At 41.6% G+C, this 16,026-nt stretch overlaps 1 protein-coding gene across 1 annotated transcript in view; it reads right to left on the bottom strand.

Moving 5' to 3' along the window:
• The window catches only part of CREBRF (CREB3 regulatory factor), a 307,041-nt gene that overhangs the window by 229,393 nt on the left and 61,622 nt on the right, over positions 1 to 16,026 (bottom strand). The window contains exon 2 of the mRNA XM_085618083.1: positions 1,364 to 1,566. Coding sequence (XP_085474209.1) covers positions 1,364 to 1,372 — 9 coding nt within the window. The 5' untranslated portion in view covers positions 1,373 to 1,566. The remainder of the gene's footprint in view (positions 1 to 1,363; positions 1,567 to 16,026) is intronic.

The following is a 16,026-nucleotide window of genomic DNA, read 5'->3' as shown; positions in this document are numbered from 1 at the left end:
CCAATCCAGTTATTCACCCATCTCTGTAGAAGTCCATCATCACCACACAGCAGTAACATTCATTTTTGAATAGATTTCAGTTAATGGCTAAAAATCCTGTGCTATCTAAATGACTTTGGCTTACCAGTAATAAGGATTATTCTGGTACGTTTATTTATTAACAGTCCAAAAACAATCCTCTATCAGTCACCGTCCCGAACAGGAACGTGTAGATATGCCACAAGTATTATTTGATTTATAATCCAGTGAAGTGGAAAAGGTGCCTGTGAAAGGTGATTGCTGGGGACACTGTAGTTTAAAGTCCTTGTCATCTGCGGAAGTTCCTCAACTGCCTGCTCCTCATGATATCTGTCCACAGACCCAAAGTTACCTGCACAGTTGATGTGCGCCAAACGTGTTTAGAGGAGTCAAAACTTACTATGCTGGAACACTACCTCCCAAGCAACGGGCCCTGAATATCATTCCACTCTCTACCACCCATGACAGATATGAGTAATGGAGGAAAGGCCAAATACTTTAGATAAAAAAGGGGAAAGGGAAAGGAATGTAGTTGCATTGGAGGTTAAATCGACATTTTTGGATTCACTTTAGAAAATAGTGCGGTGTGAACTACACTCCTGTTACAGGTTCACTATCAACCAACAGCTCCACATAATGTGGACACTGTTCCAGGGAACAAGGGACAAGGACGCCTCGGGTAGAAACAAGTACAGCTATCACAAAATTCATCTACGGTCACAATGAGCAACCAAATTATGCATTACGGCATGTGGAATGCCCTGAAGTTTGAAAGGGTCCTAATTTCATACCATTGATCAGTTTGTGCACCTACTAATAAGGTAAAGTGAGAACAATCAGCAGGTATTTAACAGTGTACTTCACCCAAACAATATAATAATTTATGTGAGAAACGAGGTAGGATGATATTTTATTCACATTGTGCCAGACATCGATCTCATACTACAACTGCAGCCTCCTGGGTTCCCAACTGGACGTATTTTTACTGGTATGACCAGTATTTTAAGGTCTCACCTGGTACAAAATCTAGGAAAACTACCTAAACCCGGTATTTTTTCACCATATTGGGAAGAACTTTTAATTGATAATATGAGAAGAAAGCCATTTCAATGAGTGTTCCAGAGTTGCCTTAATGATCCCTGGCCGATAATCAAAGACAGAAAGGCCATTAAAAAAATTAATACAGACTATTGTCTATAAAGTTCGATTAAAATATCAGGTCCGGGCCTTAATAAAATCTAAAATAAAATCTGAATTTCTTTCTGGAAAAAGGTGGCAACCCTATTTTAGCCTTTGGCTTTTTACTAAATCAGATGAATACAACAGAAAAAATCTGAAAACTTGCCTGAGGCATTTCAAAGCCCAGATCCCTCAAGTCCAATTCCAAACTTCTCGTCTGCCTCACTGCAAACGTCTTTTCCAGTTTTACTTATTTGCTGGAGGGAAATCCAACAGGTTGGGCGAGGAAACACGGAGGTTCAGAAGCTGCCACTGGAACAGTTTCACATAAGCCACGTGGGCCTCTGCCTCTTTTTCTTTGCAAAGGTTCTTTGGAAAATGAAACAAAATATGCAGAGGTTTATAATGCACAAGAAATCGGGTCTCTAACATTTTTTTGTGAATGCTGCTGAAGCAAACCGCACAATTCACTACATTTGATAGTACACGTGAATTCGTTCTAGTGGCAGAAAAGGCTTCTCTAAATCAAAAACATCAGTTACAATACATTTCTTACTTTCCAAAAAAAGATTGTTCAGAAGCCCAAATGTCGAGATACCTGCCAACTGCTTTCAATAATAAACTTTCCCAACACATTTTAAATTATCCTTTTTAAAAAAAATAACACTGCTCCTCTACAAAGCGTAAGCACAGTAGCAACACCTACTTTATAAACTTGTGAACGTAAACTCTAATTTCGCCAAGGAAATTTTGTAGCGCTACACTCCTACTCTAAATGCAAGACAGCAACTCCAGGCAATTGGTTAATCATCCGAACTTTACTTGTTTCAGGTGGGCAACGGAACCCTCTAAAATTCCCAGGGTATTAAATTGATTAAAATATGCTAATAGTAACACTTGCCCCTACAGCACTAACAAATGGCAAAATTGGGATACAAAGAGCTATACTAAAACTAAGACAACGCGGGAATGGATGCAATATTTTAGATGCATGTTCGCAGAGACGCTCAATTTCCTCAAAGGTCTTCCGTGTCATAAAAGATGCAACATCCACAGGGCCGGACTGGGATCGCAAACCAGCCCTTGCAATTTCGTCAGACTGCTGCAAAATCGGCCCCCAATAACAAAAACTCCACCCCTACCCCCATGGTGCACCTTTCAAAAGGTGCACCGGGCACAAGCAGGGAGAGGGCCCCTTATAAAGTAGAATGCTCTTCCCCCAGAGCAGCCGCAAACACGCTGCCCTGGGGGCAACACATTCAAGTGAAATACAGAGTGGCTTCTTCAATCGTTCCGGGTTTCACAGTGCAGGTGGCATGCTGCCTGCACTTTGAAGAGAGAGAGATCCCCTTGCAGGTGCGTGCAGCGATTGACTGCACCTGCATGCAGGTGTGGGGGGGGGGGGGTGGTTCATGCAAATGAGGGAGCGCTCTCTCATGATAGCACTGGTGTTATATGTTTGCCACTGCACCTTCGTTGGTAGTACGGCGGATGCAAAGGCAAAGTGATTCCCTCTTTGGCATGGCGCCAAGCCCCCATTCAAATGAGGGAATGCCCACTAATGATGGCACTGGTGTTACATGTGCACCAGCACTTTTAATATTATGGAATGTGTCGCTCAAGCATCTGCAGCTCTATCTGTAATACCATTGTGCCCCGGAATCGCACAAAAGCCCACTGCACCCCCGGGGCATAATGTGTAATTCGGCCCCTGATGTTGTGAATCTGTCACATCGCAGGCAGAGGAGGAGGAGCAATAGTGAGGATCTCGTTTCTAATTCGGGCAGGTGTTTTTTTTCCTTCACCTGGAGCAATCAGGTGAGAGCTCTTTTGAATTAACTGGCACCTCATTACTGCCTTGGAAAGAACCCCCCTCCCCCACCACCCCCAGATTCAATAGCGGCTGGCAGAGAACGGGATTAGAGGGATAGGTAGGTGATGCGGGGCCAGCGGGAATCGCAAAATATTTTTTTTAAACTACCTCCTCAGTCGTCTCTCCTACGTTGTCCCTTGTCATCTCTCCGCTGGAACCAGGAAGCACACAGGCTCCTGCCCCCTGAGCGCTGTGGCTCGGTGCTCCGACGGAGAATGGGAGGGTGAGCATGTCCCCCACCAGGCTGTGTAATGCAGCCTGGTGCAGAACATGCCAAGTGCGCAGGACTGCTTGGCTGGCCAGAGAAGGACGGCCAAGCAGTCCTGCACACTTTGGAGTGCAGCAGCCACTCCTACTCCCGGACGTCACGGGAGTCACAGCCCCGCCCAACCAGGCCGAATTTTTTTTAATAATAATAACTGTTATTATCATTATTATTCTTTTTATTCCACTGCTCTGAGAGCAGTGGGACAACGCTCCACTATCTTAGCCGAAGAGCCGCCACTGCCTAGATGAATCAACATGCTTCATTACTGCATGCCTCCACAACGGTTATCCACATTGAGGGTTGCAAAAGTGCCACAAACTAGATGCCATGATGGCCACAGGGTCGTGGTCACATCTCAACTGATCTGATCACAGCACCTCTCTTCAATTTCACCCAGAGACAGCACAGCAACTCCCCCCCCCCCCCCCCCCCGCAACCCTCCACCAATGCAGAACAGCTTTCTCTACACACTGTTGCCTGATCCAGGCAACATAAATGGGACGACCCCAGCTGGGGCGTCCGTTTTATGTTGATGGATTAGGGTGAGAACGATACGGCATCAGAGTACTGAGAAAAGCGAGCTTTGCCTTACAGTTCATCAGTATCAAGACTACCATTAACACTATGCTAAAGAAATGCTACATCCGGTTATTACAGTTACGGTATTTATGGAGCACAGACCTCACAAATAAATGAAGACTTGCAAATAAAAGTCAGGTGGTAGTATAGGATCAATGCTCAATTTGTGCTGGGGTTGCAGGTGAAAGACAGTCACAAATTTTTGGGGCCTGGCAGAGAAGTAACAAAAATAGTTCCAGATTTTATTTTTATGTAGATACCTCAGTGGGTTACTTATATTTGCCAAGATCTTTGTGTTACTTGTAGGTCACAAGTTAAAATGATTATAACAATGCTTAGAGAGCTATCAACTGGAGAAGCATGCAAATTGCAACTTATAATTTCAGAAACTTACTGCATTTTTCTTTCATCTTTCATTAATCTATGGATGCTTAGAATGGTTTCATTTTAGTAGGAACAAACAGTTATCAGTACGTGCTACATAAACTTTTTTAGTGCAATTACTCATATAAACAATTCAAGCTCATATTTTCACAGCGTACGCATATCATATACATACAAAGTTTGGAGAGATAAGGAACCTACCTCGAAATCATTAGCTTTTCTTTTAGGCACTTGTGAAGCATAATCGGAGTGTCTGATTCCTTCATGGTTTACGCATCCCAACTAGGATGCGAGTCGAACAAAAGAAATGCTGATGGCCATTTAGGTGAGGCACTGGTTTTCGACACAGCTAGAACAGAAAAATAGGATTTCTCTCCCTTATACTGCACATTTCTTGTCTGAATAAAAAGCACACAAACTGCGGACCATCCGGAATGTGTGTGTAAATTGCACTGCGACACAGCACGTTTCACTAGACCCTCAAAAATCCAACTGAATAGTAATATCCAGGAGTGGTTCCTGCCTTTGGGTGATGGAGCGCTGACCCTCTGATATTTTGGCCCCAAATTTTGTGAATATATACTACACAGTATTGCATTCAATGACAATCACAGTATTGAATACTGAGTATTCCAATTAGCGCGATCGCGATGATGGCTCAGAATGGGGTGGGACCCGGGCTTTAATGTTATAAGACACCATGGGTAGCAGCAACAGGGCTGGGCATTTAGGCCACAAAGTGCGCATGTCGGGTTGGACGGCTGCCTTTCTCCAGCCAGCCCGACATGCCCACTAAAGGCTTCTCACTACTGCACATTAGTGAGCCGGGGTTAGTCAAAGCCAGAGATACCCAGTCTCCCAATGAGGGGTGAGTTTGCCTGCTCGACCCAATCCGGACGCTGCACTCATGATGTGTAACAGCAAGGAAGCAGCGTCTGGATTGGCTGAGCGACGCAAGCTGCTCAGCCAGCCTCTCTCTCTCCCTCCCTCTTGGTGAGTCAGAACACACCTGCTGCTGTAGAGAGAGAGAGAGAGAGAGTGTGAGTGTGAGTGAGTGTGTGTGTTTTACTTTTCATTAACTTCACAAACGCATAATTCCTGAAGAACGTTTGTAACAGCATAAAGACGATGTGACCCAAATTTCAAGTACGAGTGCGTCCACTAAACAGTCTCAGTGAGATGAGCGCGTGCTACGGCGGTGAGTGTGCAGTGTTCAGAGCAAAGGATCAAGGTCCAGCAGGAAGGACTCCTCTATTCATCCTTTTAACGGTTAAAGAAAGGAGTACCATAGCTGATCATCTGACACTAAGTTATAGATATTTTCTGTTGCTGCTGCTGAAAAAAATAAAACCTTCTGATTAAGAGGAAGTTCAATTACAATACTGAATTTTTAAAAGAAAAAGCCTTTCCACTGAGCACTCATTCCAGCCAGTGCATAGCATTATGTCGGAGAGGCAGTCAAAACATTCTATTTTTTAGTTATGTTTGGTCTCTCAAAAAGGTCTTTAAAAGTCTTTTTTTGTGGAAATGGCTAAAATTCCCAATTAAGAGCTGGCGCTTGTAGCAAAGGGTGCTGCCCTTTCACAATTTACCTCAGATGATTTGCAGGTACAAAACGAAAAACGCAAATCCCAAATTCCTTGGGCACCATTTGGGAACATTCGGAGGCCTCAGCTCCTTTTCGAAAAATATTTTGCCTTTTTAGTTTTTTAAGTTGGAAGTGAAGCGATTTATTAACCTTTTGTACTATCCTTCCTACCAGTTTATGTATCTGCATGATAAAATAGAAAAATATAGAGTATAGTCATAAAGTGATTAGGCATTTTGAGCAGGATGGGAACCTTTTAATCATACATTGTTACTTCTTGTAGTCTTCCATAAATAAAACCTTCTGGGTATTTTTTCAAAAAGACATGGACATGTTTTCTGGCACAGGGATAACCACATTATGCAATACAATTATGGACTGATGGGCATAGTGTTCAGATTATTAATGGGTTATGTGTATGTCTACCTCAATTAATAGTCTGAAATAGCACTTAATGATGAATTGATTGTCTAATACAGCCAAGAACATATTCGTTGTTCAATTACGATATATTCTGTAGAACAAGGATGAAATTCTGCTGTATCGACACAATCTGTTGTATATGTATGCTCCAGTCTGTAGTACAAACATGATATATTCCGCACTTTATAGGTGTGCTTATACAGTAGTCCAGGAATGAATATACTGGGGCCTATTCTCAAAGGTAGTTTGCAGTACTAGCACTCTTTTACATACTCTTTCATGACTTTGTGAATTGGTCCCAAAACATCCTAAGTGGGAATAGAACTGGAATATTAAGGGAATAGACATACTCAATTAGTACATATAAAAAGGAGCAATGCCCTTTTTTGCACTTCTACTAAGAAGGATTTGAATGTTTCAGTTCCAATTCATAAAGAAATGCAAGAGTACATAAAATAGTATTCCATTAGTACTACTTTCCCTACTCACAAATGCTTTTGTGAATCATCCCCCGAACTCCCTTATACAGTCGGTCTCGTTCGCAATGTTCACCTCGTCACTCATTCAAACGTCTACGCCCTACCACTTTCATATGTCACCAGCCAACACTGAGGATATCTATTGGATCCATGATCTGGCTGGATCCCTCTCTATTCCAACAATGTAGGTGGGCACAGTGAAATTCAACCACCTGTGACTTGTTGCATTATTGTTTTAGGCTCGCACAAATTCGAACAGGAACAAACATGTTTTGCGTCTGAAAGTTGTGCGTATCTAGTCTGAGTCTGCTTTAGAGAACACTCTTCTTTCACGTTTCTGGTTGGGGTCAAGGCCTCCACTCCCTCGCCTTCCACAGGTCTCCTTCTGTCATTCAATTTACCGACACAGAAAAAACAAAAAATCCAACTCCCATCAGTGTCCATCACTTAAAGCTACAATTTCAAGCACTATTTCCACAATATATAATATTAACATCATGTACTAAACACATACCCCTTAGAATGTTTTTACTGCAATGGTACGAACAGGCTGGCTAGACACTGAATTGCAGGTTCAATATTGCTGCATGTAAAGACCGAGACAGAGAGACAGTTAGGTGATCTCAATACAAACACAAAACAAATCATCAATGCTTACTCAATCTTCCTTTCAGTACTGTTGACACGAGGCAGCTCAATATGTTTGCTGTTAATGCATGAGCGACAGTTGAACATGTATTTTAATATTGTTTGACGGCACAGATTAGAACGGATTAATCTACAAATGGGCACTAAATTCAAAATAGTTAAAAAAAGGGTCTCCAAAAATCCTTAAACTGCCATTAAGTCCAGAATGTTGAAATGAAGCTTCCACTGAAAGTGGTAAAGTTAATGACTGAATCCTTTTGTTCAACATTCTGGACTATGCTCTATTTTAGGGCATGGTCCAGAACGTGTGAACAATGGGCTTGTCCCTTGCAGCATGAGTGTAGAACTGCTTGGGAGCGGGTTTCTCAAATTATGCAAGACGTTGAAACTGTAATTATGAATTCCTTTTTAAGACTCACAGTGTTTCAAGTGGTAATCACCATTAATAGTATAACAGGTTTTAAATGCTTTATTTACCACGCATTTATCCAACAACTAGTCAACTGATGCTAAACAAGTAAGGCTTCACCAAAGACATGAGCCACAAATTTACACCAATTTTGTTTTGTGTTTTTTTGTTTTACAGGGCACATTTTTTATCTAAAACTGACCCGGTGGTAAATTAAAGAAGCAGAAAGCATTGGACTTCACTTTCTAATCCCCAACACAACGAACATTTTGAAAATCAACAAAGCAAAAACACTGTTCTTGTCAAGCTTTCTACTCTCCATGGACTGCTTAACACACATAGAACAGATATCCTGGCACTTCATTCTAAGATCCTGTGTATATTGTACTCTACAGGCGTATTGAGGTGCACTCGTATAAAAAACAACTGATTCAATAAACCTCTGCTTCAAAAAGCAGCCTCAACACCTTATGATGCTATACAAACTTCCACAAAAAAATAAGATCAAAAAGTTGTTCCAGAAACTGCAAACTATCTTGTTTTTTCCCCCCCCCAATAGATCTGATCCAGGAAGCGAGAAGTGTATGGGAACAAATTTCACGCCTAGATATCACTGGTTAATATTCTGCACCCACCTTAGTAAGGTTTGTGGTGAAGAAATGTGGCGCATAAGTTATGGGTGCAGATCCGACCCGTAATTATATTCAAGGTACAAAGGCTGTTTGACTTGCAGACAACTTTCACGAGCGAGTATACAACTTTCCATCTTCACACACAAGGACATTATGTGGAAATCACATTCTGATGGAACCCTCTGAAAACTACCAGATCTCCTACTATCATACTAATTACCTCTCTGACTACACTAACTCCCACCCCTTCTTGCTTTCTCACAGACTACTGTTACTTCATAGTATCTATGAAGCCGGAAATGAGACGTCGAGTTGTTTGACTGTCCAAACAGTGAGTCTATTTGCATGTTTTGACATCAATGAGTGCTCAGGGTTTGGACTAGAGTTTGTTAATTTTACTCAATATTCATACAGCGGTGCACATATCAAGCATTATGACAGTAACCGCATATTATGAAACCGCATTAGCGAAATCAAGACTATAGATGTCACAGACCAGAAAGAAAATAATTTTAATCTATTTATTCTAATGCATCCAGACTTATGAGGGATGCGCTCATACAGTAAGGTAAAGTTCCAATGAACATTAGAATGCCTGCAAAACAAGACATTGAAGGTGCACAGAGAAAAAAGTAAAGCAATTTTGAATGATCTCACATCCAGAATGGTGCATACTAGTTCTTAAAATATTGGATTTGATTTAAGAATGTTGGGACAATAAAAACAACGCCAGAAATAAGTACTAGTCTGATGTACAAAATTCAGAGGCACAAAACAGAAGCAGGTAAGCCAGCAACTTCATCGCGCTATATCTGAGCCTGGGATCAGGCTTGGCCATGCGACTGTAACCATCAAAAAATGTTTCTTCAACCTATTTAAATATAGTACATTAGCTAATATAACTGCCCTGCATGACACGTATTAAGAGTAAACAATTTAACAGAAAATCAGTTGGTAGTTATAGCCTTTTTACAATTTCTAACGGGAGGAGAAAGTGTCAGCACCTGGAATGCTTGGCTTTGCTCTATTTTGATTTACTAGACACATAAGACCAAGTGCAAAACGGATCCAGGCAAATGGTTTGAAGCAAGCTGTGGGCAATCTGGGCTTGCCCATCTCTAGCATAAAGATATACATTTACACAAAACTGTGCATAAATAATCTAAGATGATGGCAAGATAGCTCAAGAAGTTGAAAGGTTGCAGCTTAAAAAATGTTTTTAAAAAGTAAATATAAAAATAATTGTCACATGCAGCATCATAGGCCATGCACACTCTTCGTGGTAATAGTAATATTAATATGTTTATATAGTGCTTCATAACACACACATACCAGTAAATAGCATGTGTTACTACTACTCATTTGTATGTACTCAACCAGTCATCAGGAGAGGTAGAAGGCATTCAAACTTGGGACCTGTCGATCACTACCTTTTACAATGTTATGGTTATCACTATTTTATAGACTGGTCATGTAGAATAGCAATGCTCAAAGTAGGCTTTGGGTCGGCCTATTGTCTCATTAACTTACTTGTTATTTGATGGCTTTCCCACCTCTTGTTTTGTCCCTCCCGAAATTCATAGCTTATTGACAACCCTTCTAATTGGGTGTGTGCTTCTTTCTTCTCTTACCTTATGTGCTTCTATTCCCTGTCAAATCCCAGTCCCCACACACTTCATGTTGCCCAACCACCATCCTGCTTTGTGAGGGTTTGACTAAAGAGCTGCTTAGTTTCACTATCGGGCGTCCTACTTGTTGCATGAAAGCAGCACCAGCGAACATCTGTAAAAGGGCACTAAAAGCGCCTGTGCAATAATCGATTTTACAAAAAAACAAGTGACTGCAACTTTAACCTATAACACTTTGAATAACCGAACATGCCCCCACCCCACACAATAGCTATGTAAAAGGAGAGTGTAGCAGTTCAGCAACACCACAGCCAGTAGTTAAGAAGACAAACAAAATCAGCATTAATCAGCCTACAAGATAGAATTGTAGAGTTTTGGTCAGACTATTATTTCTTCCCTTTTAGTCTCATCACGTTCAACCTCCCTTTGTAATTTCTCCTACTTGCGTCATATCCAGTTCTTCTGTTATTGTTATTTTCGATAGTAGTCCCTATTATTAGAGTATGTCTTTAAACTTAATGCATCTCACCCAACTCCTCAGATAAAGGGCAATCTACAACCAAAACACTACTCAACACTGTCCTCCAACTAAGGGGGCCAGGATCCCAGCGCAGTTTGGTGTGCTTCAGGACTATAAGGGACATTTAGTAGATATATTCTAGATTCTAGAACAATATAAATGTGTGTGCAGTGAACATGGAGAAGTTCCCAAAGGCAAAGAAATTCAATTAAGGACTGAAGACACACACATAGAAAGCATTCCAGAATCTAGAAGGTTGGGCCTCGGACAGCAGTTAGCCCTCAAAACGATTTATAAGCTCTGGATGAAAATTCTTGAAACACTGTTGTAAAGTCATTTGGGAAGCACATATAAAAACATTTAACTTGTAAGGCACGTGCAGAGGGGAATGGATGCGAATTGAATCGGAAGGAGTATGAACAGGGGTAATAGCGCTCATGTGAATTAACGCTGTAAATAAACGACAACCCTTGGATATAACTCGGCGCCTGGGAGTATCAGAGATCAAAAGCACTGGAAAGCCAATTTCGTCTCGAGTAGCAGAACGTGTAACATTAAAGTCGGATACCATCTTGATCTGCAATGTTATTCTGAAGATGTCAGAACTGTACAACCTACTATGCATCAACTGCCTAAAACAAGAGCTCCTTTAAGAATGGCAATCTTAAATCGACTTCCCTCCCTTGAATTCCACACAAATGTGCACAAACGAATCCGATGCCAAAGGGTTAACAGAACTTAATTGGCGCGTCACGCCAAATTAGAAATGACGTAGATTGGTTGAAGGGTTGGCGCTCAGAGAGACGGTAGAGTTCTGGAGGCAAAAGCGTTGCAGGAAAGGAAGTGCTGCCAAGAATAAGCTCTTCAAACAGGTGAGTCAACAACTGACAATTTCTCATCGGAGCCAAACTGACTTTTTATTCTAAGCAGAGCTCAAAGGGTCACATTCCTGGCCATCGAGAAAAGAGTCTAGAGAGGAAATAACTATGCTCAGCTAAGCTTTCATTCGTTTTTTTGCTCAGAGCAGACGTCTGATTTTGCAAATCTTGGTGAACCCTGGATGAGTGGGGCCTCGAAGAAAGGAACTGAAATTCGCGCTCTGTTAAACTTGAGCTGAATTTTGTCAGCCACGGAAACTTCAGATTGAAATGTTATGCAGTATGAGGAACACATACGCAGGGTTAAAACCCTTACATTTATGGACTTTCCATTTGCTCCTAGAAGTCATTGGGAACTTAGATAGCTGCATTTAGGGAGACAATCGGCCGAACAAAGCAAGTGCAAAAACCCGGTCATAAATAAGAAGCAAAAAAACTTCAGTACAGAAGTTATGTTGTGGCGCTCTAGCAGGTAAAAGAAGGAAGATTCTGTCAGGAACCCTGGCAAGGTAACATGACCAATAGAGGGACCATATGTGTTAAACACTGCCTCTAATCATTAGCATTAATGCTACCTTTGTCAAAGGTTCATCGTTTTAAATTTGATGCACAGTCACACTGAATCAAGACCTCTTTATTGATTTATATACACACACTGTGGAATAAATTTCTAAAGCAATACAGCTTAATCCTCGTTGCATCCGTCTATCATGAATTTATTACTATATTTTTCAGCCTGTCTGTTTTGAGATTCTGGGATATACACAGTAGCTCAAAGTCCAAATTTTGCTTATCAAGAAATATATACAGTTAAACCTCGGTAGGAGGCACACAAGGATGGCACGAGGCACTCTTCCCTGTTAGCCAGGGCAAAATTCAAATGACGACAGCATACTTTGCATAATTTTGGGAATTTCGTATTATGCTTGATATGCAAAATCTCAGAAATTATGCGACTTCACGTAATTACCCACCATCCGCTGTAAAAAAGTACAGAAAAACAGTATTTGAGATAAAAAGTTACTGGAAATGAACATGAACACAGAATGCGAGCGGCTGCTTTGATTAAATGCATATTCCTGCTAAAAATTGACTCAAGGGGGCATTTCGTGCTATAGTTGGAGCTTGAGTCGCCCCATTTTTCATGTCCCTTTTCTGCTAAAATCAAGAGGGCATAGAAACGTGTACTTTACTATTATGTGCCTTCTAAAAAATTAATTAAAAAAAAGAACTTTTTCAATTTTCTTGCTAACTGACGTTTAAAGGCTCGCCAGTCTGATTTTTACAGACTACTGTTTCCAAGCAGCTGTGTCTAGAGCCGAGGAAGAGTTTTAAATTCTGAGACAAAGTCAAATGATTTCTATTGCACATAATGCCATAAAGAAACAAAGAAATATGAACCTGCGGAATTGATGTGCTTTTTCTCCTTTCCACTTGATTTGTACTTGTAGAATTTATTAATTCCTTTACATGTTGGAGTGCTGAATCGTTTTTTCTGTTGTAAAGCTATAGGATCTATATCCTAGGAGGTTTAAGGGGGAAGTGAGCCTCTGATTCCTTGCACCCTTGTAAGATATTACTATTTCCCATATTGAGATACATGCACTTGTAATTACCCCATACCCCTTGTTTTGCGTCTAATATAATACCACAAAGTGATTGTGATTCAAATTTGTAGAGCGCATTATCACCGTCAGGTCTCTAAGCGCTGTCAAGAGTGAGAGGAGCGTCCGGCCAGGGGGTGATTTTAGATTAGGGAGAGCCCCCATGCTTCAGAGAAGAGGATCGTTTTTAACCTTTTCCTAAAGGGAAGAAGGGCCTGTTCCTTGCGGAGATTCTCTGGCATTTTTTTCCAGAGTGGGGGGATCGAGTTAGAGAAAGCTCTTCCTCCCATGGTAGCGAGGCTGAAGCGGGGACATGCCAGTAGGCATGCCTCTGAGGATCGTGGGGTCCGGTTAGGGGTATAGAGGTTTAGGCGGTCTTTAATGTAGGTGGGGGCATGGCCATAGACAGCTTTGTGTGCAATGCAGAGGCCCTTGGATTTGGCTCTCTGCTTGACGGGTAGCCAATGCAGCTGGCGTAGGAGAGGGGTAGCGTGGGTTTTCCTGGGGAGCCTGAAGATCAGCCTGGCTGCGTCATTCATAATGAACTGAAGTCTAGTTAATGATTTTTCCAAAGTGCAGCAAACGTGAACAAAAGCGATGATGGCGCTACTAAGAATCACTAATTTGTATCACATAAAACTACAGTGCCCGGGCATACTTTTCAAAAGGAGGAGCGGGTATGAATGCATTAGCTGCATGTATTTGGAGTGTGGGATAGTAAGAAACAAAAACGTTATGCCTAGAATAGTATTCAAATTCAAAAGCAAGGCTCTTAACAAGGGAAAACATTCCAAACATTAGCGCATTTACCTAGTGAAACTGTACCCCATGTAAGGTTGCTAGAAGCTCACTCCTTCAAGTCTTAAACAAAATGTGCTAACTTGCAAACTGCAGAAGTGCAGAGATAGATTTAGCCCTGTAAGGCAGCTCCGAAGATTTAAATATCCCCAGAAGCAGAGCATTTGACACTCTGTACCACAGGATTCTAGGCAACTAGTACAGAAATGACCCCGCACACAATAGGCCTTGACAATCAATGGGGTCCTGGCACTTTAGTACAGAGGTAATATGTCCCTCTGTAGAGGTTTGGATAGTCAGGCATGGGGAATATTAGCACAGCAATGGTTTCTGCACCAAAGGAGAGGGTCCAGTTGGTTTTGTGGAGTCCTTTCCAAATCCATTGTTCTAGGGTTCAAGAACTTATTGGGAGATATTAAGGTAGAAGGAACCACTTTAGATCAATTATTGACAGAACATGCCTGAAGGTTCCTATCTGGCTAGATAAGTAAAATGGAGCCACCTTGGAAACTGCTAGAAAGAAGGAAAGAAAGATTAGGAGCGTTGTCGGTAGTAGTAATAAAACACTAGAACTTCACAGGTTCACGCATGCTAAACGCAGAGGCAATCCAAAACCTTGGAGTTTGGGTACTTTTAAAATCTGAAGACACAAAACTGTTTACTAGTGAAGAACAAAGCAGGTCATTCTCTGTGCGACTTAATGAATCCAGCTTTCTCAGCTTAACGTCGTCTCCGAATGAATCTGCAGGGGGCCTAAAGAAGCTTGGATAAAATGGTGATGCACAATGCACAATGTAGGTCACCACGCAGAGAGAGGGGTGCACGGGGACAGCACACACTTGTATCCAGGCCAAGGTAGCAGAAGTCATTCTTTTTTTAACAAAAGATTTCTAAACCGTTGAAAATGGCTACATCAACTTATAATGGAGAGGGGCAGTCGTAACATGGCACATTTGCCAACAGTCTTTCAGTTTTGTGGTTTCTTACCTTAAGCAACTTAGACCAGACTTTACTCATGAAGTATAATGTTAACTCCATTTTAAACAAGGGTACACATAAAATAACTTTTCCTGTAACAATAAAACGCCACTTCCAGTCTCTACGTTCTCGTCGATTCCTAACCAGGGACACTGATTTATTGCGGTTAAACTCTTTGGTTTGCTTAGATGACCATGCCTCCAACCAAGTAAGTCTATGGATGTGCACATCCTCATCAGTGTGCTTATTAAAGAAACTCAGACTTAGCCAATCGTATTGGCTTCTGTGAAAAGATTATTTCAAGCTTCATTAACACAACTCTGGTTTACCAGTGGTTGCAGCAGAGTAAGCATTACACTCTTCTTAATAGATACAGAACAAGTATCCAATTTGCAGTACAATGCAAGCTTCCCTCAAACAGAAAAGTTATAGCCACAGGAATCAACAAAGACACACGCACACACAATGTAAGCAGACAATATGACAAGGCTGTGAGACAAAGGGCCTTATTTAGAGTTTGATGGAGGCAGGAGAACCAAAGAAAGCCAAGGATGTCTCATCGGCCCTCATAGTGTATAGGACCTCTACGAACTCTAAGTAGGATGGACAGAACGTCCTTTGCTTTTGATTGGAGGTCTCACATCCACCTACGTCTAAATAAGGCACAAAGTAATGTTAGGGTGCAAAGTAACAGACAGCGTAATAGCACTAAAGAGAGATTTGTTACAAATATAATATGATTCAGACATCCCTGTCAAGGCCTTGTGTCCAGCTCTGAAGGACGATGTCTCACCTTGAGAATGAAGATTACTTTTAGAGGCTAACTCTGGCACACAGTTCACGAGGTCTCACCCGATTACCGTGGCAGTAGTTTCAAGAACCTTCTTGAATTTTCTATTCAATGCACGTGTTGTTGCTACTTTTAGGAGGCCAGTGCTTTGCTAGTGCGTCCATTCTGCTGGCCACATCATGGGTACTTTGCTGCCTGGTACAAGGATGTTGAATTCCTATAGCCCCACGCCCAGGACATATTATTTGGGGTGAAGGGCAACAAGTTTTCATGTGTATTTTGTCCTTAGGACAAGTAGGTCCAACACCCTGCAGCACAAACACTTTGGCTGCCAGTTTGCACTACCACAT

This window comes from Triturus cristatus, chromosome 7, assembly GCF_964204655.1.
Source record: "Triturus cristatus chromosome 7, aTriCri1.1, whole genome shotgun sequence".
NCBI lineage: Eukaryota > Metazoa > Chordata > Amphibia > Caudata > Salamandridae > Triturus > Triturus cristatus.
Note: the sequence above shows the minus strand (reverse complement) of the source record. Positions and strands in the feature narration are given on the sequence as shown.